This window comes from Rhincodon typus, chromosome 10 (assembly GCF_021869965.1).
Source record: "Rhincodon typus isolate 14 chromosome 10, sRhiTyp1.1, whole genome shotgun sequence".
NCBI lineage: Eukaryota > Metazoa > Chordata > Chondrichthyes > Orectolobiformes > Rhincodontidae > Rhincodon > Rhincodon typus.
The window spans coordinates 26673555-26701175 of NC_063341.1; the positions used below are offsets into that span (position 1 = coordinate 26673555).

At 38.9% G+C, this 27621-nt stretch overlaps 1 protein-coding gene across 1 annotated transcript in view; it reads left to right on the forward strand.

The window, feature by feature from the left end:
• Positions 1 to 27621, forward strand: part of smg7 (SMG7 nonsense mediated mRNA decay factor) — a 78244-nt gene that overhangs the window by 7698 nt on the left and 42925 nt on the right. Inside the window, exons 2-10 of the mRNA XM_020527607.2 lie at positions 1045 to 1187; positions 3622 to 3793; positions 9241 to 9312; positions 14148 to 14298; positions 16176 to 16311; positions 17353 to 17515; positions 19240 to 19396; positions 24662 to 24732; positions 25761 to 25821. Coding sequence (XP_020383196.2) covers positions 1045 to 1187; positions 3622 to 3793; positions 9241 to 9312; positions 14148 to 14298; positions 16176 to 16311; positions 17353 to 17515; positions 19240 to 19396; positions 24662 to 24732; positions 25761 to 25821 — 1126 coding nt within the window. The remainder of the gene's footprint in view (positions 1 to 1044; positions 1188 to 3621; positions 3794 to 9240; positions 9313 to 14147; positions 14299 to 16175; positions 16312 to 17352; positions 17516 to 19239; positions 19397 to 24661; positions 24733 to 25760; positions 25822 to 27621) is intronic.

A 27621-nucleotide genomic window follows, 5' to 3' on the forward strand; every position in this document is an offset into this window, starting at 1 on the left:
TATAGCAGTAGCTCGGCAACTTGTAAATAGAATGGTTTGGACAGAAGTATTATAAGTGAAATTAATGTGCAATCAATTTTCACCAACAAATGTTTGGGAAATTAGAAGCACTTGCCTTTCAACTCTTAGGATCCATGATCTAGAGTTTATTAAATAGCTTTGAACAAACTTATTTTGGAAGTTTCGTTGATCTTAGTGTGTTTTATTCTTCGCATCTTGATTCTCAGATATGTTAGAGAGAATGATTTCTGCCAACCATCAAAAGATCTCATTCTCCTTCAAAAACATTCCAAAGCAATTTTTTTTACTTAGTTGTTCAGTGGCTTCTAATCTTTCGAAGTGCCTGGTAATAAATTAATCTGGTGGTAAATGTTAATTTTCATGCTATGGATGATACATTTTCATTGTTATTTCATATTAGATTTATTACTATTCAAGTTGAGCCAAAACTGTTACCTTCAAGAGACCTCCATTTATGTTTTAATTTGATCTGATTTAAATCATGCTGCATACACAATTATAGAGTTAAAATGCTGAATCAAACCTACTGACAGTGTGTGATTCATCCATATTCATTACGGTTGAATGGTCACATCACGGATTGAAAATGTGATTTTTGGTTTCAAAAATATATTTTTTCTCTTCAATATTGAATATTCATTTCACATTAGACTCGAACAAGTCTACAACCTCACTGCTTCCTCCATCCTGTAGCACAGGAACTATTTGCCTGTGCCATTCTAACAAAATTCCACTTTAAGGGACAACTGGCTGGTCTGCATTAAATTTGTTTATTAGAGACCTTAAATTGGCTGCCTTTCTACATATGTTAATAGATATACTTTTTGCAGTGTGCTTGATGTTGTATTTTAGCTTGAATTAAGGTGATAAAGCCAACTATTTAAAAGCCATGTAACTTGCTCAAATTGTTCTACAATCTATTGAAGAAAATTAAATTGTTGCCTTAAGATGTTTTTAAAAATGCTGAAATGTTGTGCACATGTAATGGTCTTGAGGTTTTTAATTTTAATAGTTAATTTATTATTTACTGTAGCTGGAATCATGCCTTCAAAAATCAAATAACAACACTACAGGGGCAGGCCAAGAACCGAGCCAATCCTAACCGCAGTGAGGTACAGGCCAATCTTTCGCTCTTCTTAGAGGCAGCTAGTGGCTTCTACACACAGGTGAGTCTAGAAGAAAATTATGGGATTTCACTGGGAGAAGTAAATATTTGGTCTGATCTAGTCTTTAGTGGATCAGTCAGATTACTTGTGTGGTATAATATTAGTAACCTTAATTTGTCTGAGGGCTTACATAAGAGTAAAATTCCCTGGAGTTGTGAAACTGTGAAAACCACAGTAGCAACTGGGTAATGTATATTCTGTACTTCAGGTAATCTAAAGTCTGAATCCCTCCCTGAGATTATGTTAATAATCAGTGATGTGGGGAGATGCTATCCGACTTCAAGGAGTAATGTGGTAGGTGAAATAAAGAAAGAGTTCTTCATAGTAATAGTCACTAATTTTGATTTATGTAGAAATAAACAAGGCTTATAATTGTCACTGGGGAAAAAGCACCGAGCCAACAATTGGGGTTGAAACCTGACAAGTGCCCAGGGCCTGATCTCCTACATCCTCGAGTCTTAAAGGAAGTGGCATCAGAGATAATGGATCCATTCATTATAACATTTCAAAATTTCCTGAATGCTAGAAAAGTTCCAGTAGATTGGCAAGATGCTAATTTAATGCCCTTATTTAAAAAAGGACAGGCAGACAGAAAACTATAAATCAGTTAGCTTAATGTCTATCATTGTGAAGTTGTTAGAATGCGTTATTAAGGAAGTAATAACAGGAATTTTGAAAGACAAAGCATAATCTTAGTCAGCATGGTTTTATGAAGGGTAAATCATATTTGACCAATTTGCTAGAATTCTTTGAAGATGTAAATAACAAAGTGGAAAGTGGGTATTCTGCAGATGTATATCTGGACTTCCAGAAGGCACTTGATAAAGTGTTGCACAAAAGGCTAATATGAGGCAAGATCACATGGGATTTGGTGTAATATATTATCTTGGATAGAGATTTGGCTAACCAACAGAAAGCAGAGAGTCTAGATAAATATCTTTATCTGGTTGGCAAGATGTAATCAATGGGGTGTCGCAGGATTTGATCTTTCATGCCCTAATATTTATAATCTATATTACTGACTTGGATGCAGGAATAGAAGGCACTATGGCCAAATTTGCAGATGACACTAAAACAAGAAAGAAAATAAGTTGTAATGAAGAACAAAAAAATTGCATATATGTATGGATAGGTTAGGTGAATGAGCCAAAATTTGGCAAATGGAATTTAACATGATTAAGTGTGAGGTTTTCCATTTTGGTGTGAAGAATAGAAAGGCAATTTGTATTCTAAATGGGGAGAAACTTCAGAGTGCTTTGGTGCAGAGATATCTGGGTGTCCTTGTGCATGAATTGCAGCAAACTAGTATGCAGGTATAACAGGCAATAAGGAAAACAAATTGAATTTTGACATTTATACTTTATTCTTACAGTGATATAAGTAGGGAAGTGTTGCTGCAGCTGTGCAAGGCATTAGTGAGACTGTACCTGGAGTATTGCATAGAGGTTTGGTCCTCTTAATTGAGGAGGAATATAGTTGTATTGAAGGCAGTTCAGAGGAGATTCACCAGATTGATTCCAGAGATAGAAGGGATTTGTCTTATGAAGAGAGAGCAGTAAAGAAAGAATGAGAGGAGATCTAGTTGAGGTATTTAAGATGTTCAACAGGATTGACAAAGTAGGTGTGGAGCAGATGTTTTCCCCTTCTGGGGCAGCCTACAATGAGATATCTTAGTCTAGGATAAGGGGAACAGATTTCAAATAGACGAGGAGTAATTTCTTCTCTCAAAGGATCACGAAAGGGCCAAGATGAGATCAGCCATGATCGTGTTGAATGGCAAAGTAAGCTCAAGGAGCTGAATTGCCTAGAGCCATACAGCATGGAAACAGACTGTTCAGTCCAACTAATCCATGCCTATGAAGTTTCCCAAACCAAACTAGTCCCCCTTGTCTGTGTTTGGCCCACACCCCTCTAAACTTTTCCCCTTTGTGTACCTATCCAGATGTCTTTTAAATGTTGGAACTGTACCTGCATCTACCAACTCCTCTGGCAGTTCATTCCACATGCAAACCACATTATGGAAAAAGTTGACCATAATGTCCCTTTTAAATCTTTCTCCTCTCTCCTTTAAAAAATATTCCCTGTAGTTTTGAACACCCCTACCCTGGGGAAAAGGCCTTCTGCTTTTTGCATTATCTGTGCCCCTCGTGTTTTTATAAACCTCCTGAGGTCACCCCTCAACCTCCTATGCTCCAGTTGAAAAAGTCCCAGCCTATCCTTAAATCAAACCTCCAATCCTGGTCAGTCTTTTCTGAACCCCCTCCGATTTAATAATATCCTACCTATAGCAGGGCGACCAGAACTATATACAGTACTCCAAAAGTACTCTTCTCCTAGTTATTATGTTCCATAATTAGATTTTTGCACGTTGGGGAATACTTTGAATAAAACTATCCTTTTTTTTGTGTGTGTTTTGGAATTTCTTTTGTTTCAGTTGCTGCAGGAGTTGTGCACAGTCTTCAATGTGGACCTTCCTTGCCGTGTAAAATCGTCACAGCTAGGAATCATCAGCAATAAGCAATGCAGCACCAGTGGGATTGTGAAGCCCCAACCCAGCTCTTGCTCTTATATTTGCCAGCATTGCCTTGTACACCTTGGAGACATAGGTATGTCAATTAGAGTTTGCAGCAACAGTTGACGCTAATTCAGCCGAATTACCTTACTTCCTTCTGTGTAAATTATTACTTTGAATTTCAAACAGGTGCAGTATGTCCATGGAAATAAACCAAAGAACTGTGGATGGTAGAAATCAGAAACAGAAATTGCTGGAAAAATTCAGCAGGTCTGGCAGCATCTGTGCAGAGAAAGCAGAGTTAATGTATCGGGCCCAGTGACCCTTCAGAACTGATTTTAGCTAGAAAAAGTTTGGTATATATGCTAGAGAAAGGGTTGGCAGAGTGGGAAGGAGTGATTGATAGTTGGCGATGGAGCCCAGGGAGAGACAAACAATTGGACAGACAAAGGAATGGGTAAAGGTCAGTCTGGAAGAATGAAAGCTGCTAAAGTGGATCGTTAGTGGCTGAAATGGTAGCAGCCCATGCGATGAGAAGGCCTGGTGTGTGGGGTTGGGGTACGAACATGTGAGAAGGTGCTCATGCCCTACAATTGTTGAACTCTGTGTTGAGTTCTGAAGGGTGTGGCGCTCCAAGCGGAAAATGAGGTGCTATTCTTCCAGGACATGCTGAGCTTCACAGGAGCACTGCAGCAAGCCCGAAACAGATGTTAATTGAAGAACACCTACATTCTGTGAGCAATAATGATCCTGAGCTTCCAGTTACCTGTTATTTTAACACCAATGTGTTCCCTGGCTCAACATTTCTGTTTTAGGCTTGCTGCAGTGCTCCAATGAAACTCAGCGCAAGCTGGAAGAACAGCACCTCCTCTTCTGCATTTTTCCTGCTTGCGAACCCTGTGGCCTTCAGGACTCCATATAGACTTCAATGATTGTAGGGCTTGAGCACCTTCTCCCATGTCCTTACCCAACTCCCACACACCAGGCCTTCTCATCATATGGGCTCCTACCACAAACAACCCGTTGTCAGCCACTAATGGTTTAGCAGCGATTCATTCTCCCGGGGTGACATTTATCCATTTCTTTCCCTGCCCAACTGTTTGTATCTCTCGGTCTCTATCTCTCTCTGGGCTCCATCCTCACCTATTGTTTACTCCTTCCCCCACTCCTCCTTTAGCATGTTTTTCACCTTTTCCCAGCCACAATCCGTCCCAAAGAAGGGTTACTAGACCCGAAATGTTAATTCTGCTTTCTCTCCACAGATGCTGCCAGACCTGCGTTTTTCCAGCAATTTCTGTTTTTGCGGTTTATCCGTGGTTCTGATATGCTTTCTAGGCCATTCACCTCTCATAGGCTTCAGACCACCTGTTAACGTGTAATGTGGTTTGTACATTGTTTTTGATATTTAAAACAGTGCTCATCTAAAAGCTGCATCTTCACAAAGATTATAAATAACTGTTATAGGCCATCCCAACGTTGTGTACAAAAACAAAGCGTTGGAGAAACTTGGCAGGTCTGGCAACATCTAGAGAGAAAACAGTTAACTAATCTAGAGAATCTTAGTCAGAACTGAAAATAGTTGGGAAAGGATGGTATTTAGCTGATGCCTGGTTGAGGTATAATGAATACAGTGCATGGAGGTAGTGCCCAGTGAGAGATGGATAGGCAATCAGATTGCTAATGATAAGCCACGAGAGAAATAAATGCTGGTTGGAGTGCTAGCGAGAAGTAAAAATGGGTTGGCTGTGCTGGGGACAACCATGCAAAATAGGACATCGGGTGTGGGTGTAGGTAACAAAAACCGAGGAACGTGTTGTGTTCTGTAATGGTTAAACTCAGTGTTGAATTCTGAAGGTTGTGAGGTACCCAGGCAGAAGATGACGTGGTGTTCTTTCAGCTTGCATCGAGCCTCACTGGAGCACTGCAGCAGGCCTGAGACAAAGTTGTTGGCATGGAAACGCGATGTGTTGTAGTGGCAGACGACTGGATGCTCAGGGTCATTTTTACAAGCAGAACATAGATGTTTGGCAAAGCAGACACAGTCTGCATTTTGTCTTCGCAATGTAGAGACCATCGTGAGCAGTGAATGGAATAGATTACATTGAATGAGGTGCGGATAGATTGCTGTTTCACCTGAAAGATGTGTCTGTAGCCTTGGATCAGTAAAGAGGGTGGAGTTAAGTAAACAAGTATTGGCACCTTCTGCGATTTGCATGGGAAGGTACCATGGTGGTGCTGCATCCTGGACTACTTCATCTTCATCCCCAGCTTCCACTTCCCCCTCAGCGACAAGTTATAGATCAGCTGTAGAGGGGTCTTCATAGTGGGACTCGAGCAGCTCTTCAACATCCTCAGTCTCCACTTCTTCAAATCCAAGTTGCTTTGCAAGATCAACACAATGTTCTTTGATTCTTGTGATCTCCTATGACCAATCAAAGCCTTTAAAAGCTTGAAAATAAATCTGGGAGAAGCTTCTGTCAAACTGCGTGTAAGCAGTCCTTACTGACATCACCCCAGGCCTCCAAGATAATGTCAATTGCATTCTTGATGTTAAAGCTCTTACAGAATTGAAGAACACTGTCCTTATCCCCTTCAGTGGCTGCAATCAGCCTCTTAAATGTGCTCCTTAAATAATAAATTTTAAAAGCTGCTATTGCACCCTGGTCCATGGGTTGAAGGAGAGATGTTGTGTTTGAGGGTAGAAATAGCACTTTGATGTCTTCAGAAAGCTCATCAGTGGTGGGAGATTGGTTGGCACATGATCCAGGATGAGGAGAATCTTGAAATCCAAATTTATTTTCCTGCAATACCTTCTAAAAACATCTTCCAAAACATCATCAATAAGGTCAGAAAAAAATTGCCATGTCATCCAACCTCTCTCGCCTAGCGTAGACGTAAGGTAACCTTTCAAGGTTCGTGGCTTGGCAGTGTGATATACTACCACAGACTTAAGCTTTAAGTCTCCACTGGCATTGGCACCCAGCAGCACTGTCATATGATCCTTTGTCACCTTAAAGCCTGGAGCCTGTAGTTCATTCATAGAAATGTAGGTTTTTGGTGGTATTCACTTCCAGTATAAACCTGTCTCATCCAAATTGAACATTTGATCTAAGTTGTAGCCTCCTTGTGCTGATAGAATCGCATTATAGCCAACACAAATTCATATTTTAGAAATAGTGTTCCCTGATTCGTCATAGCTCGTTATAGCCAACTTGTATTGCAGGAGCACGTGTTATAGCAGAACCAACTGTATGCTTTTAGCAGCCATGCAAAATATGTAAAAAAAAAAAAAAAACCCTAATGTGTGTGTGAGAAGTCAAACTAACACCTCATGCTGCTGAATGCTTTGTCACAGTAAACTATGACCTGTTAGATTGTGAAAACTTAGTGGATCAAGTCATAGAGTTGTACAGCATGGAAATAGACCCTTCGGTCTAACTCGTCAATACCGACCAAATATCCTAAATTAATCTAGTCCCATTTGCAAGTGTTTGGCCCATATCCTTCTAAACCCTTCCTATTTGTATACACACCCAGATGCCTTTTAAATGTTGTAAGTGCACCAGCCTCCACCGCTTCCTCTGGCAGCTCATTCTGTACATGCACCACCACTGTGTTTTTGAAAAAAAAAAGTTGCCCCTTAGGTCTCTTTTAAATCTTTCCCCTTTCACCTTAAACCTATACCCTCTAGTTTTGGTCTCCGCTAACATGGGGAAAAGACCTTATCTATGCTCTTGATGATTTTATAAACTTCTATAAGGTCATACCTCAGCCTCTGACGTTCTAGGGAAAATAGCCCCAGCCTAATCAGCCTCTCCCTCTCGCTCAAATCCTGCAACCCTGGCAACATCCTTGTAAATCCTTTCCGAACCCTTTCAAGTTTCACAATATCCTTCCTATGGCAGGGAGACCAGAATTGAATGTAGTATTCCAAAAGTGGTCAAATTATTGTCCTGTACAGCTGCAACATGACCTCCCAACTCCTATACTCAATGCACTGACCAATAAAGGTAAGCATACCAAATGCCTTTTTCACTATCCTGTCTACCTGTGACTTTACTTTCAAGGAACAATGAGCCTGGGCTCCAAGGTCTTTGTTTAGCAACACTCCCCAGGACCTTATCATTAAGTGTCTGAGTCCTGCCCTGATTTGCCTTTCCAAAATGCAGTACCTCATATTCATGTAAATTAAACTCCATCTGCCACTCCTCGGCCCACCTGTCCATCTGATTAAGATCCCATTGTACTTTGAGGTAACCTTCTTGGCTGTTCACTATTTCACCAATTTTAGTGTCATCTGCAAATTTACTAACCATACCTCCTATATTCCCATCCAAATCATTTATATAAATGACAAAAAGCAGTGTACCCAGCATCGATCGTTGTGGCACATTGCTGGTCCCAGGCTTCCAGTCTGAAAAACAACCTTCCACCACCACGCTCTGCCTTTTCCCTTCAAGCCAGTTCTGTATCCAAATGGCTAGCTCTCCAAGTAATTCATGTGATTTAACCTGGCTAACCAGTCTACCATGTGGAACCTGGAATGCCATTCTCCTGAGCTCTAGTTTTGAGTCAAAACCAGGATAAACCTTTCTATCTTTTGATTATAAGCCACAAAGTGAACTCAATTTAGCTAGATTCTGGTAGTAGTCTGAATGGCAAAACATCCATATGTCTGCATTAAATTGATGGGGTCTGTCAAGAGCCATGGAATGATTTGATATGACCAATGAAAGAAATCAAAGAAGTATGCATTGATGGAAGTTGTTCCTTGGTAGATTTTAAGGCTCAGGATTATACAGTAAGCAAAAAATGTCAGACAAAAATTAACAAATAGCCCCTTGGACACTCTCATGCATGTCTTATTCATTGCAAGAAGAGACACCTTACCTCCTCGATCCCAGGTATTCTGCTGACAAAGCTGAAAATCGTAGAGTTGCTCTGTGCATAGACATTGCTGTACCTGATTAAAAATACTCGATATTAGCTTTGGGCAGTCAAAGTGGAAAGTATTGCTATCCCATCCTGGCTTTCCTTATTTTAAATGACAAAAATTTCAGTGTGGTCAGTTTTTTAAACAGAAATCATAAATTTGTATCCTACCCATCTTTTTGTTAAGTTGCAGTGGGAACCAAAAATGAGGCAGTTGATAACCTTGCTTTACACTACCCTTGATATTATCTTGGGAGCAAATCTCCTGCATTAAAAATTTAATTTCAGGTGTGAGTGCTAATTCTAATGCAATGATCGGATTTGGTCAACAGAAAAACAAATATGATTGCATGCTTTCACCATAACTTGGCAGTGGATCATTCTGTTTACAATTAACTGCATTGCAATCAATCTGCCAATGCATGTGGATAAAACAATCTTCACTGTTAATGAAGGCATTCCTAACCATTGTTGGATGAGGGATAAAACTGCATAATAATATGCAAATAAAATGAACAAGCAGCTATTGAGATAACCTGCACTTTTTTCAGACAGCTGATTTTTTTTTAAAGATGTAGTTCACTAATTTATCTATGGTTTGACTTGCAGCACGATACAGAAATCAGACTAGCCAGGCTGAGTCCTACTACAGGCATGCAGCTCAACTTGTCCCTTCAAATGGTGAGATCTGTCTCTTTTTATAAATGTTATTGATCCATATCTCATTTTTATATTGTGTTTAAAAAAAATTTGAGATTGTTAGTCATGTACAATACTATAAAAGGAATAATATATCCTATATTCTGAAGAAGGGTCACTGGATCAGTGACGTTAACTCTGATTTCTGTCCACAGACATTGCTAGACCTTTTGATCTCTTCCAGCAATTTCTGTTTTTGTTTCTGATTTCCAGCATCTGCAGTTCTTTCGATTTTTATTTAGGGTCTAATTCACTGCCACATCTCTTCCAGGCATGTCCAACTTGAAGTTCTTCTTTTCTGTCTGACAGGATTTCTGTTTCAATGTATTTTTTCTTGTCGAGCATCATTAATTTCACTGTCATACCTTGTGTTTGACAAGGTATTTGATAAAACTCATTTCCACAGTCACGCTGCATTCCTTAGTAACAAAACACAAGTTGCTGGAAAAGCTCAGCAGGTCTAGCAGCATCTCTGAAGAAAATATCAGAGTTAACATTTCGGGTCCGGTGACCCTTCCTCAGACCCGAAACATTAACTCTGATGTTTTCTTCACAGATGCTGCCAGACCTGCTGAGATTTTCCAGCAATATCTGTTTTTGTTCCTGATTTACAGCATCCGCAGTTCTTTCGGTTTTTATTTTGCATTCCTCACTGACCGACAGTACGACTCCAGCTCAGACTCGCCCCAAGTGGATTTCAACTAAAGCTTCATCCTTCGTGCTTTGAATCTGCCCAGGATCATGGCTATCTCTGTGATGTTCAGTGTTCCACAGACGACTGTTCTCACTGCGTCCTTAGATCCACAATCAGTGCCGTGCATCATCGTATGCGCACTCTCGACCTCTCTCTTCAACAGCACCGCTTCACACTGGCTCAGAGCTGCACTGCTCCCCAGTTGCACTTCATTCTCAGGCTCATTGGAAGCTAACAAGAAACTCTTTTCAGGCATTAAGGAAAACAAGATGCATCAACACAGGTTCCGGATGGCCATGGGTATTTCTATCTCCCATCCCTTCCCTCTGACTCCATCCCCCTCCTGACTGCACTTCCTGCCATGTATTTACTGTCCTTTCTGACATTCTGCTCTCTGATGCTGAACTTTCTGTACTCGGCAACAGTCTCCGTTTTATCTGTGTCCCTACCTTAATGAATTTCAAGCATGACATGATGTTGAACTGTTCCTTCACCTCCTTGCCAATTTCTTTGGACAAGAGTCCTCTTCCTAACCCACAGACTTCTTTGTCCGCCTCCACCTTGACCCCTCCCTCTGGCCTTTTACCTGCACTGGACCTATTCATAGAGAATTGTCGACATGATTGGTCGCCTCAATTTCTCTGCCCCCCTCACCCATTCCAAAGTATCTTCCTGTGAACTGACTGCACTCTGTTTTCGGATCCAACCCTGACTTTGTAATCAGGCCTGCTGTCAAGGCTGGTGCTGTTGTTGTCTGGTGGACTGATGTCAATTTGCAGAGACTGAGTGCCAGCTCTTGGATACCTCCTCCTATCTCCCTTCCACCATAACCCCACCATGGAACGTCAGGCCATCATGTCCACAATCGTCACTAACCTCATTTCATCTGGTGATTTTCCCCTCCCTCCCATCGCCACCAAGCTCATAGTCTCCCCACCCTGTACAGCTTACTTCTACCTCCTTCCCAAAATCCACAGATAGGACTGCCCAGGCAGACCCGTTGTTTCTGCCTGCTTCTGCCTCTCAGACCACCTTTCTTCCTAACTCAACTTGATTTTTTTTCTCTCCTTGTCCAGTCCTTTCCCACTTACATCCATGATACCGCTGTCCTTTATATGTCAGTTTCAGAATTTTTAGTTTGCGGGCTCCAGCTGCCTCCTGATTACTATAGACATGCAATCCCTTTACAGCATGGTCTCTGCTTCTTCTTGGGGGAGAAAGGCCTGAACTGTCCGCATTTACCACCAGCCTCCTCTGCCTGGCTGAATTTGTCTTCACCCTGAACAACAACTCTCAACTCTCAACTCTTAACTCTGCTCACTTTCTTCAAGTCAAAGGTGTTTCCTCGGGTACCGGCTTGGGTATCTGTCTCTTTGTGGAGTACATGAACGTACCTTGTTCCGGTCCTATTCCAGCCCCCACCCACAATTCTTTCTCTACTTTATCAATGATGTCACCAGTGCTGCTTCTCCCTCTCGTCCAGAATTGGCAAAATTTATCAGTTTCGCTTGCACTTTCCACCCCGCTCTCACCTTCACCTGGTCCATCTCTGATTCCTCCATTCCATTCCTTGACATCTCTGTTTCCATTTCTGGGGATAGGCTGGCCACCAATGTCCACTCCAAACCAACCGGTTCCCAAGGTTATGTTGACTACACATCCTCACACCCTGCTTCCTATAAAAACTCTATTCCATTCTTCTAGTTCCTCTGTCTCTGTTGCATCTGTTCTGATGATGCTAACTTCAACAAGAGGGCATTCGCAGTATCCACCTTCTTACTCAACCGAGCATTCCCCAGCATTATAGTTGACAGGATCCTCAGTCGGGTCCGAGCCATCTCCCACACTTCAACCCTCATCCCCTCTTCCTGCCCACCACAGCAACAGGGTCTGTCTTGTCCTCACCTACCGTCCCACCAGCGTCCACATTTCAAAGGATCCTTAGCTGCCATTTCTGCCACTTACCAGCAGGATGCTACCACCAGATACACATTCCCCTCTCCTCCCTTGTCAGCTTTCCACAAGGACTATTCCCTCTGGGATACCTTGGTCCACTCCTCCTGTACTCCCAGCAAACCCCCCCCTACTAAACAGCATTACAAAATGGAAAAGCACAGCCATACTGATATCAAACATTTCCTTTAATTTTTTTTTTTTGGATGCAAGTTTGTGGTGATCTGGTGATTTATATTTTGAAGGCCCAAGATGGATGTATCTTTTGCTTGTGAAAATTTTTTAATTTATTCTACCTACCACCATTCAGGAGACTGACGAGAAACTGTGCATCTAAAGTACACTTGCATTGACTTAAGCTGCAGGAAAAGCATAACAAATCAATGCCACGCGTCTTTACCACCAATTTAAATTTGAATTTTTATCCAATGTGTTCAGGTTCTGGCTGTTGGTATTACTGTTCACTGGCTGATTAGAACCTACTTCCAGCAAGTAGTATGTAAACCTTTTGAAGAAACCACACAAATCCCAGTGACAGCACATAAGGAAATATCACTTGCAAGCAGCTTAAGGTTTCTGTAGTGACAGATCCAACAAGGCACCCATTTTGCTTGGGTGTAAATTTGTCACTAAGTAGTTGAATGCATCCTTTCCTGACAAGGAAAGAGCTTCTTGAAGGGTCATCTTGTTTGTTAACGGAGAACCACACGTATGTAAAAGATTCTGGTGCTTTTTCGGCAAAGGAAGTCCTAGAGTGAGGCAGCTTCTTCGGTTAAGTAGAAATAGTTGTAATCTAACTAAAGTATAACTAAAATGCTTAACTAAAATTTCATAACTAAGATTCATAAATTCAGTCTAATTCTTTGCTATCTGGCAGTTAAAATTGATGTAGAACCTCCATGTCACAGCTTGGGGCCATTAGATGATATGTATTGCATTGCATTTATCATGAATGTTATCTGCATTTCGGACATAGTTGCTTTCTAGAGTTGGGCATTATTACCCCAGCATTGCCTTTGTCTTTTACTTTGGGGGACCTCAGAATCTGTTCTACCTGGTTGTTGTCTTCCCACCAACCCCACCCCCCAGTTGACAACATAAAAACTGAAGAAAAGTCACACTGGACTCAACACAGGTGCTGCCAAACATGTCGAGTTTCCCCAGCACTTTGTCTTTACTTACTGATAATGCCCAAGTAAAAGCAAATCTGAGTCTGTCATAATTAGAGTTGTATAGCAAAATCATCAGTTAGAAGATCAGTATAATCAAACTTTCTTGTAACTTTACAGTATTTCCTTTATCATGAAGTAACTTTTAGAGGTACTGTTTTAGTCAACGAACAAGGCTATTGGTTACTTAACCAAACATAGTGAGAGAGGCAACATTATACCTATAGAATGAGTTGCAAATGAATGCATCCCTGCATACCCCACTGTGATGTGCCACATCCAAATCTATCATAATTGTGTTTTGAAATGTATTTATTCAAGCTCAGTCCATATAAGGAATTCATTCACTTGAACACATCAAAATCTTGTGAATGAATCACGAGAAAAAGAAGTGTTTACGAATATATCTCCATCTTGAGAACCCTTTATACTACTTACTGTTTTGATTTTGGGATCCTCCTCTTTAGCAGAATATATTTTGTTCACAAGGTTCATAGCAAATTCCACCCTTTGTACCCAGATTTGTAAATATAGCCTGTGCCATCAACCTTATGTTAATAGAATGTAGTAAGTATGTGCTATTACATATTTTTTGTACAATCAGATTGAGATACTAAGTCAGGAATCACTAGAAATGTGGTTTAGTTAACACCTTTGAAGACAATAAATTGATGTTTCAGGAGTAGCTTTTGCAACTGACAGTTGTCAAAACAGCTTCAGTTGACAATTAAATAAGAGACCCAATGACAAATGGTGTAAAGGCGTGAGTAACCACTAAGGTTAGGTGGAATGATTCTGAGATGATGATGCAAATAATGCTATTACTGAAATTTCATGAGTGATTCTGAATCTAAACTTGTTAAAAGAACTTCCAGCTAGAGGATTAGAGGTATTAGAAATATTGTTTGATAGACAGTAACCACAATGGGAAATACCCCAAGTGCAAACCCTTGTAGCAAGGTACTACATTTTTAATTATTATGTCACTTTTTCCATTTCAGGGCAGCCATACAATCAGCTGGCCATTCTGGCTTCCTCTAAAGGTGATCATCTTACGACCATTTTCTACTATTGCAGAAGTATAGCTGTCAAATTTCCTTTCCCAGCTGCTTCCACTAATCTACAGAAGGCGCTTTCTAAAGCACTGGAGAGGTGAGCAAAAAAATGCATTAAGGTATCACTGACTTGAAAGAATTGTAGCTGGCAAGTGAATACAGCCTGCCATTTGCTGGACATGACCTTTCCCATTTCATTTATACAGCATTTCAGATTGGAAGTGGCTGACCGTTTAAGTTGTATAGACCTATGTGAACAGGAAATGCAGCTGTGTATTTCTGAACGAGGAGGCCAAAGTTTAACCTTCAGGAGCCAACTTTAAATCCAGATTTTTTTAAAGCATCCAGATGCAAAACTTTACCCAGATATGATCCAGCATCCGATCCACTCTGCTGATTGGAACAGTTTCCTTTTTACAGGTGGCTCAATGACACCTGTTCCTGCTAGCAGGCTCAGTGACGATCACAGATGCCTGGGTGACAAACTACCCTCTGATCCAAGTAGCTATACTATTTAAACCTTACTGCAACTGTATGTAACTGGGGATGCTCTATGTCCAGCATTAGTTAGGATAAAGATGGAACAGGAAGGGGTTTAAGCTTTGAATATTCAAATGTCAAATCAAGAGCAAAATAATTAAGGGAAAAATTAGGTTAAGTGAAGAAAAAGACCGTAGAAATTGTGTAACAGTGAAAACATCTACAATTAAAGTCTGGAAGGATGTGATTCCCTATCTGTAAAAGTTGACTTTCAGTGCCAGAGAGATTGTTTTGCTGTATTTAAGGTTTATCACATTAGTGGTGTTTGGGTTCAACTGATCAAATCCTAAGTTCCTGCAGGGAATTTAGACCCATACCTACAGTGTACGTTCAGGAAGCTGGACACCATTCAAGCTGGCGTTAGACAGCAACTTCCCAGTTTGTGTTTAACTATATATCTGTGCTTCATAGAAATTGATGTCTGATTAGTACATAGATAGCAGTGAGCATTGCTAGCCTCGGATGGTTTCACGTTAAATTCTGGCTCATGGTATAGACTAATAAGATATTTGCATATTATAAATCTCCAGTAAAACCTCAAACGTAATATGTGATATACCTATTTCAAGCCCCCCACCCCCACCTTCAAGGAAGTCTCCTGCCACAGTACAAGTCATTGAGACTAACTGATTAGTTACAGATAAGGAGCAAGATTCAACTTCCCACCCCAGGCTGCAAATTAGAGTATGGTTTCATAGTGTAGATTAGCTGTTGAGTTTTAAATTGTGCTTTATTTTATTATTTATCACAAAGCATGTAGTACTTAAAGCTTTTTTTCCCCTCAGTTTTTAAATTCTAGCAGAAACAATTACTTTGGTGTGGAAGCACGTATAAAAAAAGTTAGAAGCCATTCATTCATTTTGCTCCTCTCTGGATATATTTTTATATAATTCTAATTTATTACTCCTTTGGTTCCTGTGCCATTTTATATCAAGTCATTATCAGAATGTCATTTTAACTGTAACAAATTGATTATTTACCACAATGCCTAAGGTATTCCATGTTTCTGCAACCTCTGCAATTTTTCCCACACTGGTGCAGGAAACTAAAAATATTCCAAACTCAAAATATTTCCATCTGCGGTGCCCCTGTTTTTTCTGGTTCCATTTCTTGTCAGTTTATCCAGCTAAATCATGAATGTATTACATAAATCTCAATATAAACTTCACTTGTTTTCCCATTTTATCCCTGGATAGTTTTCACAGCTTTTCTGGAATATCTGATAATTTCATAGCTCAATGTTCATCAAAAAGCCTTTAATCATTATTTGAAGATTAAAAATATCAAATATATAGAATGACTTCCATCGTGTCCTTCATTGTGCTTGAGATGAAAGTTAGTGTAGCACTTAAATTAAGTATTTGTTTTAATTTGCAAAAGTAGAACTTTGGTTATATTTTAATGTTTGTTTGTCATGGTTTGCTATTTTTGTAGCCGTGATGATATGAAGACAAAGTGGAATGTTTCCGACTTCATAAAGACTTTCATTAAGTTTCATGGTCATGTATATTTGGCCAAAAGTTTAGAGAAATTGTGTACTCTGAGAGAGAAGCTGGAAGACCAGTTCAAGGTAAGAATGTAATGTATTTTAGAACTAGATGCTGTTTTCATGTTCAGGTTCGTACTGCTATAGAACATAGATTGTTCATGAATTTCACTAGTTTGTTGTTGCAGGAGTTTACTGAACAGTACTAGCATTTAAAGGGCATAACGTGGGATTGAATTATATGCGTGAACAATTCTTGCATATGAGAAATACTATTTATTTAAATCGAGTAATAGAATCATGAGAGAGAGTTTGGAAGACCTGATTGTTGGCTGACTGCCAGTATACTTCACACTGCAAAACTGGGTGGTTGCCAGACATTCTTAAAAATTCCCCTGTCCTATTCACTTCTTGTCTTTTTAAAAAAAAAACTTGATGTGCCCTGCCTGAAACAGGTGGCAGCTTGTGGCTGCTGCTTTTGACCCAGCAGCAATTTTATGTCCTATTGCAAACCCATCTATTTGTGTTCACACTTACTGATTCTGGCTAGGACCGATGGAAGAGTTGAGTACTCTTCTGATCTTCCTTGCCTGTCTTCACTAACCCTCAGAATTTGCAAGTTGTTTATGATGCTCCTATCACCATATCCCAGATCAGCATATTGCATATTCCTCCAATGCTAATAGCTCGGCAGCATTTTGCACCTGAAAGTTGACCTCAGGGTTTTTAAGTTGAGCCAACAGTAGAGATTGTACTTTGATTAAAAGCAATCATTTCAAAATGTTGCAGATTGTACTACAATTCAGTCTTTATACACTATAATTCAGCGTTTAGTTTTGCCTCATTCAGTTTTATCCATTGAAAAGAATACAGTGGACTTCTAATGAATTTAAAAAGATGCATTATTGGTCATTTTATTTTGTACCTTTAGATTGGTACACTCCTGGTTTAATATTTCTTAATTAAAATTATGAGTAAGTTTTTGTGAAACGTGTATTTTGTCTATCTTGAGATAATGGTCCCCTGCAAATACTAGCTTAATCATGTTGAATACCTTTGCTTATTTTTTTTCTGGAGTTGTCTCTAGCAACCACAATTCTGATTTAGATTTGACTTTATTTCCAGAGACTTCTTCCTCAGAAGGCATTCAGTTCTCAGCAACTTGTGCACCTTACGGTCATTAATCTGTTTGAGTTGCATCATCTGCGTGATTTCAGTACTGATTCTGATGACCATAGCTATAGTCAAGAAGAACTGTTGTGTTGGACACAGCTCCTGGGTCTCTTCAGTAAGTGATACTTCCTTTGAGAATGAAAATGTTTTGCTTCAGTGAGGTAGTCATGTTTGAACACCTGTTACAAGTTGAGATGCTTATAAGTAAGGAGTATTTTTGCCTCAAAGTCTGAAATTAGATTTGGAATATTTCATAGATCATGATTGATGTCAATATGGAGCACAATTGAAATCAGTTGTTATGGTCTGCAATTTTGAAAATGTTTTACAGTGGTATGGTAAGTTAGTGCGCAAAACTGCTGCTGAATCATATAAACTTCCGACAAAAACCCAGTAAATGCAAAAACAGTTGTCAGAGTTAATATCCAGTGATTATTGACTTTGTCATAACTCTAAATTCGTCTAGGAGGGATTTCAAGGTGTCTCTGGTGTGTACATTTTTGCACCAACTCACCACCTAACACTGCAAAATAACTCAAATGTCTAATGTGAATCAACTAGCTCATTTTCTTTTCAGGAAAGAAAATAGTTAGGCAACACCTAATAAACCGTTTAACCAGAGCTTCAGTGTTTGATGTAATTTATCATGCTATTAGATTCTGCTTATCTCTATAAATCAATCTTTATCTTCCCCCATGTGAAAAGTTCCAGAAATTGCCTTGAAAGGCATCTTGCTGACAGAAGGTTACCTTTGTGTAATTAAAGATGTTGAGTGATACATTTAGTCATTCCACTACAGCAGTCCTAAAAGAGAGAAATTTTGCACTAAGTAATATTTCTTTTATACCCTCTTTCACCCATGTGATGCTTTTTTTTGGGCGAAGCAGGATCATGAAAATGCTTGTCAGACAGTCATGTTGTATTTCAGCCCAAATGTGGTATAGTTCTTTTGTCTTAGATCTTGCTGTACTCAAAGGATGCGAGTTAATTAAGAATACCTAAAGAAAGGAAAGAATATGCAGTTATATAGCTTGTTACTGGAGAGCAATGTCCAAAACACTTTATGGTTAATATACTTATAAAATATAGTCACTGTACAAAGTATTCAAATGCAGTAGCCAATTTGTATAGAGTAAAATTTCTCCAACAGCAGTGAGATAAGAGTGAATGATCCTTTTAGGTTTCCTGTTTGAAGGATGCATATTAGCCAGGAAATCAGGAGAATTGCCCTCACTTATACGTTGCAATAGAATCTTTTTACATGAATGCAAGAGGGCAGATGGGATTTCAGCTTAACACAACACTTTACTTGAAACGTAACTGGAATAGCAACAGTGTCTCAGAACTGCACTGAACGTAAACCTGGAATATACGCTTAAACCTTGTAGAGGTTTAACCCATGACCTTTCTACTCAGATTAGAGTACTGCAACTGAAACAGCTGAAATGAACTTGCCATGCAGGCTGAAATTATAAAACCAACCTTCTCCAGAGTCTTAAACCTTATATACCTGTTTGTTTCTTATTGTCAAGACTCTGCACATGAAGCTAGACTTTCTGGAAAGCTGGCTTACTGAAATATGCAACTAATTTCCTCAACATAACCATAAATAGTTTGGGAAATGGAGAAAATATATTTCATTCTTTGTGTTGTGCATGAAGGTTGTGGTTAGGGAGCATCTGTGCTTTGGTGTATCCACTTGGAGCACTTTACTTTATCATTTCATAAGGAATAGCTTGTGCTTAATACTTGGTTAATTTAAAATATCAGAAGAAATCATATGACAGTTATTAAAAAAATTAACGTTAAATAAAATGCTGTTTTTCCACAATTTTCCAGTGTCCTTTCTTGGAGTCATGTGCAAGTGTGCATTACAGGATGAGAATTTGAAAGAAACCTTGGGTGAATGCCCACTACCTGCTGTTAAAGTTTCGTTAGATTGGCTGAAGCTCAGACCAAATGTCTTTCAGGAAAGTCCATTAGAAGAAAGACAGTAGTAAGTATTTAATTTTTTAGAACAAGTCAAACTTAATATATTTAGATTGTAAATGGGAGTCAGCTAGCTCAGTCGACTGGACAGCTGATTTGCGATGCAGTGATACCAATGCATGGGTTCAATTCGCACACTGGCAGAGGTTACCTTGCCTATGGTGTGGTAGTTAAACTCACCACCAGTTCTTAAAATCAGAATCCTTACAAACAGGAAGGCTACTCAGCCCATTGAATCCACACTGACCGTTCGAACATCATCCCACTTAGACCCAATCCCCTACCCTGTCCTTGTAACCCTGCATTTCCCATGGCTAATCCACCTAGCTTACACATCCCTGGACACTGTGGGCAATTTAACATGTCCAATCCACCTAACCTGCATATCTTTGGACTGGGAGGAAACCTAATCAGACTGGGAGAATGTCTGTGTGGAGTTTGTGCAGTCACCTAAAGCTGGCATTGAATCTGGGTCCCTGGTGCTATGAGGCAGCAGTGCTAACCACTGAGCCATCATCCTGCCCTGGAGAGTTGTCTCTCTCTAAGAGCAGCCCTATATTCCTATAGGACTATGGCAACTACTGTTATTCAGTGGTAAATCTTTTAGGTGACCTGAAGGCTGGACATACATTTTGTTTTCTCCCTTCCTCACTGCTCTGCAATTGTCTGGCATCAGTGCAGCTTTCTTCTAAACATGTTTAAATGTAGTGTCATATTTGATTTGTTGATGGATTGAATGCCTCAGTTTACCTGTCTGCTTCTGTGTTTTAATTTAATTTCTGAAACTATTGGAAGTTTCATCACGTATATTAGAAATTTGATAGTTAACTGTTTGTTTAACTTAGTGATACGCCCCTTCATTGACGATCATTATTTATTTCAACCAATAACATTTACAAGTAAAGCAAAGGTAATTGGTACTGAGTTACTATTCAGCTTTTTCACTTCTTGAACTTGAGTGGGAATTTAAGCTTGTCTTTATTTGAAGTGAGTTTCAAGTCCTGTTCTGAATAGGAGCAGCACAAAGCTGTTCATGTTTCTACATAAACTACTGCAATGCACACTTTTTTGTATATTGTTGTTAAATTATAAGCTCTGAACATTTGTTAGAAAATGAAAGCTTCCACAAGTACAGTGTGGAAGTAGTCTTTTAAAGATGAGTACACGTTTAGGGGAAGTTTTAATTTTTCCTTTGTTCTTGGAATGCGGATGACATCGAGAGGACCAAACTAACGGTCATCCATGTTGATCTGACAATTGGGTATTTTGCTATGTTTTCACTATTGTCGGCCAGTCTGTGTAAGTTCCCATTTCTAAAAGATATTACTGGTCCAGTTTGTCATCTTGAACAACACAACAGCTTTTGCAGTATTTTTGTGTACAAGCCAATGAGTCACAGTTTGCCAATGTGCGAATTGAGCAGTGTAAGGATCTGATACTATAACTGCTATATTGTTGTGCTCTTATTTAGTCTGTGGCACACCTTTGACAGTGAAAAGATGAGAAATAAAAGGGGAATCAAAACATTGGAGAAAGGAGGTAACAGGACCCAGTAATTGGTATACCATTAGACTAAGTGTTGAACAGAAAATAACTCATCTTGTAAGAATTGTAGCTCAATGACTGTGAGGGACTTCAGTCTTCATATAGATTTGGCAAATCGTATTGAGAAAGGTCATCTAAAGGATAAGTTCTGAGAAAGCCTTCAATGTAGTTTCTTGGAACAATCGCCTAGAAATTCCAGTGACCAGATAGTTGATGCAAAAGCATAGACTGGAGTTGCACATTGGGTATGCAGAAATTCAAACTTAGCTGACCTCAGGAATTGCCCAGGAAATTTAAATTCCAATTGGCAATTATCCTGTGACTGGAACAATCCATAAAACCCCAGTAAAGTCAGGGATTTTGAAGGATTCTGGTTCACTTAAACCTCTAACCTTTTCCTGGATAACTACTAAGTTTAAAAACGGTCTGCTTTCTGGGTAACTATTAAACTGAAATCCTGATTATCCACTGAACCAGCCATCTATGTCAGAAGTCAGACAACATCAGGTTATGGTCCAACAGGTTTATTTGAAATCTCAGGCTTTCGAGTGTTGCCCCTTGTCAGATGAAGTGGAAGGAGCAGTGCTATGAAAGCTTGTGATTTTAAATAAATCTATTGGACTATAACCTGGTGTTGTCTGACCTATGACAAGGTTTTTTAAGTCTTGTTTTGTGTTGTCACGTCTCATCGTGTAATAGACTGGTAATCAATCTCCACTATTTGAGTCATGACAAAAGTTAATCATTTTATCAAAGTATGCAAGTCCCCAGTTTACATCTGATCGACCTAAGCCAACAGAAAACATGGACTAGGATTCAGCACATAACAAGAACCACTATTTATTACAAATAAATAGGCTCCAAGTATAGGGAAACAGCTATGAACTGTTGACTTACAACTACTAATTACAGCTCTAACCACCTTCTAAAATCTCTTTTTGCACACATACAGACAGACAGGAAAAAAATTGATATAGGTGGAGGGGAAAAAAATTGGGAGCAGTTCAATGACACTAGTTCATGGGGTTCACTGAGATGAATCCTTTTTGCTTGCCAGGATTTCTGTTCGTCAGTCTCTTTTCTCTGGGGTCTTTTCGCTTCAAGGGAGGTGCAGGTGATTGATACATTAAATGCATGTCTCTGTTACGAGTTAAGGCCAGAATTTACAGCAGCTGGTGAGGGAAAATAAACTTGCTTTCTTCAGGCTTTAGGTATTTTACTGGAGAAAACAGAAAGAGAAGCATTAATCTTACAGCCGCTGTTGGGATTGCAGGCTTAGTTAAAAATTATTATAGTTTTTTAAACAGTTATTACAGTCATTATATTTTGCTGATGTAAGATTTTTATTCATTTTGTTTCATTAACATTAAAAAAAAAACCAAAAAGACAAACACAAAAAATCGTGACTTTTTTTCTGAACAGACTTTTCTTTAAACAAGCTTTTTAAGGGTCTTGCAGTGAGCGGCTGAATTTTCTAAATCTAAATTTAGAAGTTAAACGTCTGTTTTAGAGGGTTTTCTTTACACTGCTAAGGTTTTTTGAAAAACCAAACAGTGTTTTTTCAATAAGGAATTGTGTTTTTGTTTCGGGGAGTCCTACACATGGTCAACTTTGGAGAATTTTTTTTTCCTTTGAGAAATTTATTGAAGAGTCATTTTTTTATGCAGTTAATCAGCTAAGTGGTTGATTTTTATTTAAGTTTTATATGTTAGAAATATGTTTTTAATTTTTTTTCCTTTTTAACATTTTCTGTAGGTAATGAAAGGTACCTTTTATATATAAGGTGTTATTGAAACTTTATTTTAGGCTTAATGTTATTAAGGGCATATGAGCTACAGAGTGAGATAGCTAGTAGATTTAGAAAAGTTATTACACAGGATCAGTCACAAGATGGGTGACTGTTGGGAAAAGTAAGAAGGTAGTTAAAAGACTCTGGTGGCTATTCCTGTATCAAATAGATACTCAAGTTTTTGGAACGGTAGAATAGGGTAGTCTCTCTGGGGGGAAAATGGACAAGCCAGTCAGTTATTGGACACTTGGAATGATTCTTATGTTAGGCAGTGTTACAAGATTTAATAGAATTATTGTTATAGGGCACTCTCCTGTCAGGGGCACAGACAGGAGATTCTGTAGCTGTGAGCATAAATTTAGGGTGGTTTGTTGTTTTCTTGGCGCTAGGCTTAATGAGTTCTCTAAACATTTTTAAACATATGGTTATGGGTGAGATTTGAGAAGCCAGAAATTATTGTACACATTGGTAGGAATGACAGTTTACTGAAAATATTAAAGCAGTGCAGAGTGAGTTTAAAAGGTTAGGTAGAAGATTAAAAAATAGAACCTTAAAAGTTGTAATTTCTGGTTTACTCCCAATGCCAAACAAGTGAAGGAAGACGCTTACCCCATTTCTAAACCCCAGCCCCTGGCAATAAAGACCAAATTCCATTTTCCGCCTTCATTACTTGCAGCATCTTGAATACTGGATTGTTGTGTTTCATGAGCTGTACCACATTGCAACGTGCCCCCTCACCTATTTTTATATCGTCAGCAAATTTGTATCTGTTACACTATATCCCCCCCTCTAAATTGATCATAGTAACTAATTGAGGCTCTAGGATTGGTCCTTGAGACACACTATTACGTCCTCCTAAGTGAGCGGACAACAAAAATGACAGATTGAGAATAATGTGGAAAATATAAGGTCATTTCACTTTTTTGGATAATTAGAAAAATAGACTATTTGCAAATGTAAATAGACTGCAGAATGATATGGCACAAAGGAAACTGGGATCCTTGTGCATGTTCATTTTGTGATTCATGTGGAGACAGCAAGCAGTTAGGAAGGCAAAAGAGTATGTTGGTCTTTATTGCAAAAATACGAAAGTAAGAAAGATTTGCTGCAATTGCACAGGATTTGTTGAATCTGCACCTGGAGTGTTTTGCTCAGTGCTGGTCTCCTTTCCTAAGGAAGAATGTACTTGCTTTGAAAGTATTGCAGCAAAAGTTAAGTAATTTGATTCCTGCAGGGAGGGGGGGCGGGTGGTGTGTGTGTGTGTGCATTGTCATCTGCTGAGAGGCTGAAAAGATTTGGCATGCACTTGCTAGCGCTTGAGAGAGCGATTGGAATATAATGAAAGCTTTTAGGATTCTGAGGGATGGATTGACAGGTAGAAAGTGAGGTTGTTTCCCCTGATTGAAGAGTCCAGGGTGCATGCATACCTCTGTTTTACAAGAAGGGACTAATCATTTAAAATTGAGACGGGAAATCTCTTCACTTGGAAAGTTCTGAATTTTTGGAATTTGATGCCCCAGGGAGCTACAGGGGCTCATTTGTTGAGTATGTTCAGAGTCTAGCTACCTTCTCTTTAAAGGTTGAGATGAATCAATTATTGGACTCCAAGAGAACTGAGGAATAAAGCATGAGGTGTGAAAGTGAAATTGAGGTCTCGCACATCAGCTATTAGTGATAAGCATGGTAGGTTTAAGATGCCACAGGCCATATTCTTGCTCCTAGTACTTGTGTAGAACCTTTAAACTGGGTGGCAAAAACATCCACCATTGGTATGGTGCTACTTAATGTCATGACTATTTCTATCCTTATTCCATTCATAAGATTTTTCCATGGTCGATCTTAAACACACACTTGCCAATCTGGACTGCAGTTGGATGTGCAGCACTCAGAATTCCAATATTGTATCATTAAAGTTTTTTGTTCCTTTTTTCCCTTCAGCATTTGGCCCTGGATTGTATCGTTGCTGAACAGCTTTCATCCACAGGAAGACGATCTTTCTGGATTTAATGGTATGGTTGTTTGCTTAATTAATCAACAATTATTTCTAAACATAAAGGGGACAAAAGGTGTATTGCATAGAGCAGGAGGAACTTTCATTGAAGGATAAGGTATTTTTAATTTAGTATGTCTTCCACAGTTTTTTCTTAATTGAGAAGTCATAACTGTGAAAGCAGGTGTCTAATGCATTATAGTGATTCATGGTTGGGGTGAGCACACCTTGAGGAACCCTTGTGACAATATTGTTCTTCATTCATGCAAACATAAGTGGCGTGATTTTCTTTTAAAGTACTCTCCTTTATTTCACTGTAGGTTATCTTTTCTTTGACAAGATTTTGAGCAAGATGACTGCTGGGCAATGTTGCTCATGATCTCACTGGTCAGAGACACCTTTGAGCTGCTCATTAGGTTTCTTTCCAGATCTGCAGATCATTGTCTCTACAACTTCATGACTCTGGATCTACTTTTTAAAATAATTAATGTTGTAGTAATGTATAGGGACATACTGTCTTTATCCTCTTGCCAAAATGTCGGGAGAAGTTCTGAAGAAATAAAGATCCCAGCTGAAATAACTTTTGGAGGGAATTTGCTAATGTTTCCCCTTGATTGGATACAAAACTAAAGAGAAGCTTATCCATAAGCATGCATGAGCAGTTTGTGATATTCTAAGTATGTGAAAGTTCCAGAACTGATCAATCCAAATGGAATAGTCTTTCCCAAGATCTGTTGTAGGTACTTATTTGTACAGTTGATTTTGACAGCATTCTTTTGTGCATTTCTGAGAAGTACAGTACAGGAGGAGATAAAGTAGGATTTTGGCATTGTTATCCATCCTGTCTTTAAACATAGTTCAGTGAATGAAATTGTAAATAAACCAATTTTTATGAAATTGTCAATGTTTTCAGTTGATTTTTAAAACTAGAATGAACAAAATATTTCTCCGTGTGCCCAGAACAAAAATTGGATGTTCAATTTGTGTAAATGTTTGCTTAATGCTAACTATTTCTCCTTTCTTACCCCCACTCTGATACCTTTCCAGCTACTCCTCTTCCGGAAGAATTTGAATTACAAGGGTTCCTTGCACTCAGACCTTCTCTCAGGTAAGAACAGATCACTTATGTTTAAAGAAAGGGTGAAGTAACATGCATACAATTAGCATTGATTTTTTTAAGAGAAGCCTACTTTGTTGTGACTAGCTTCACAAGAATGTACAGGAAAGGATAAGAACTAAGCCTTTTGGTCTATCAAGACTGTCCCCTCTGGTAAGCAAACTCAGGCAGTCTAAAATCAATAGCATTTTCATACCGTAAATGTAATTCCTCTGATTCTGAGCTAACCCAAATCATTTATTTTTTACAGTACAGAAAGACGTCATTCTACCCATTGCACCTGTGCTGGCTTTCTCAAAGAGTGATCATAGTTCCATTTCTTATTTTTCCTCCATACCATTTTAAGTTTATCAAATATTTATCCACTTTTCCTTTTACTAGCTATATCAATAAAGACAGAAAATTCTGGAAATGCTCAACAATCTTGGCAGGATCTGAGAGGAGGTAACTGAGTTAATACTTCAGACCAGTTGAAAGAGTTTCTGATGAAAGGTTACATATTTGAAATGTTAACTGTTTCTAATCAAATCTGGCAGAATTGTTGAGTATTTCCAAGATTTTCTGTTATTTCAGCTTTCCAGCATCCATCATATTTTGCCTCTGTAAAGATTCTGCTCCCAGTGCATTTTCTGATAAATTGCAAAAAAAAGTTAGATTTGTAAAAGAAAAAGTTATTCTGATCTCTACATCATGGATTCACTGACCATTTCTGTGTACCTAGGAAATATGGATTCCCCTTAATATACAGGTTAATTCATTGTTGAAAATTTTAAAGAAATTAATAAGACAGACATCAGTGACAAAGTTGTCAGCTTTGTGATCTGCATATACTGTTTGAGCTATGTTTTATTAAGCAGTTTTAAGTTCAGGGTGCTTGGAACAGTAATTGCAGGAAATTGAATTAAATAGTGTAAGAATCTTGCGCTCTTCCATTCATTTCAGTAAATGAATACCGCAGAAAATATTTTACAACCGAGACATCTTCTGATTTAACCACTCAGATTCCAGAAAAGACATATTGACTTCATTTCTGACTGTATAACCTCTATCTCAAGTGCCTACTTCTACCTCTGTAGCTTTGCCCACCTTTGTCCGTACATTTGTCCACCTGCCATAGACAGTGTTTCCATGGCTGTTAGCCATTCTGCACCCTCAATAAACTTAAACATTCCTAGCAACATGTTTAAGTCCACTCATTACCTTCACCCATCCTCTCCTGAAGCTCCAGTGATGCAGTCTCACTTCACCAGCTCTCTGTTCTCCTAATTCTCTCAATTTGTGTCACCTGTCTTTCCTATGTTTACACTGTTGATAGCTTGGTAATATATCATCTATCTAATTGATGTTTTAGATGCTTAAACATCACAGTCATAATTCCCTGCTTAAGCTTTGTATCTGTTTCTGTTTTAAGAACTTTTTTAAAACCAATTTCATGACCATATTTTAGATAACCAGTTCTGACATATTTTTCGGCACCTTTATTTGTCCCCAGTTCTCTCAAGACTTTTGTATCTTTCTACTTAAAAGGCATTATATAAATGCAAGTTGTTGTCATGACCTGTTGTCGTAGGCTTTGAAACCATTATGGCTGCTCTTTGTAATCATGAGTTGCCTCACTTGAAACAATGCTTTAACAAAAGTCTCTAAATCTTATCTGTGAAGCCATTTTCTTGAATCATTTCTCTTCTAAACAAAAAAACCAAAAGAACTGCAGATGCTGTAAATCAGGAACAAAAACAGAAGTTGCTGGAAAAGCTCAGCAGGTCTGGCAGCATCTGTGAAGAAAAATTC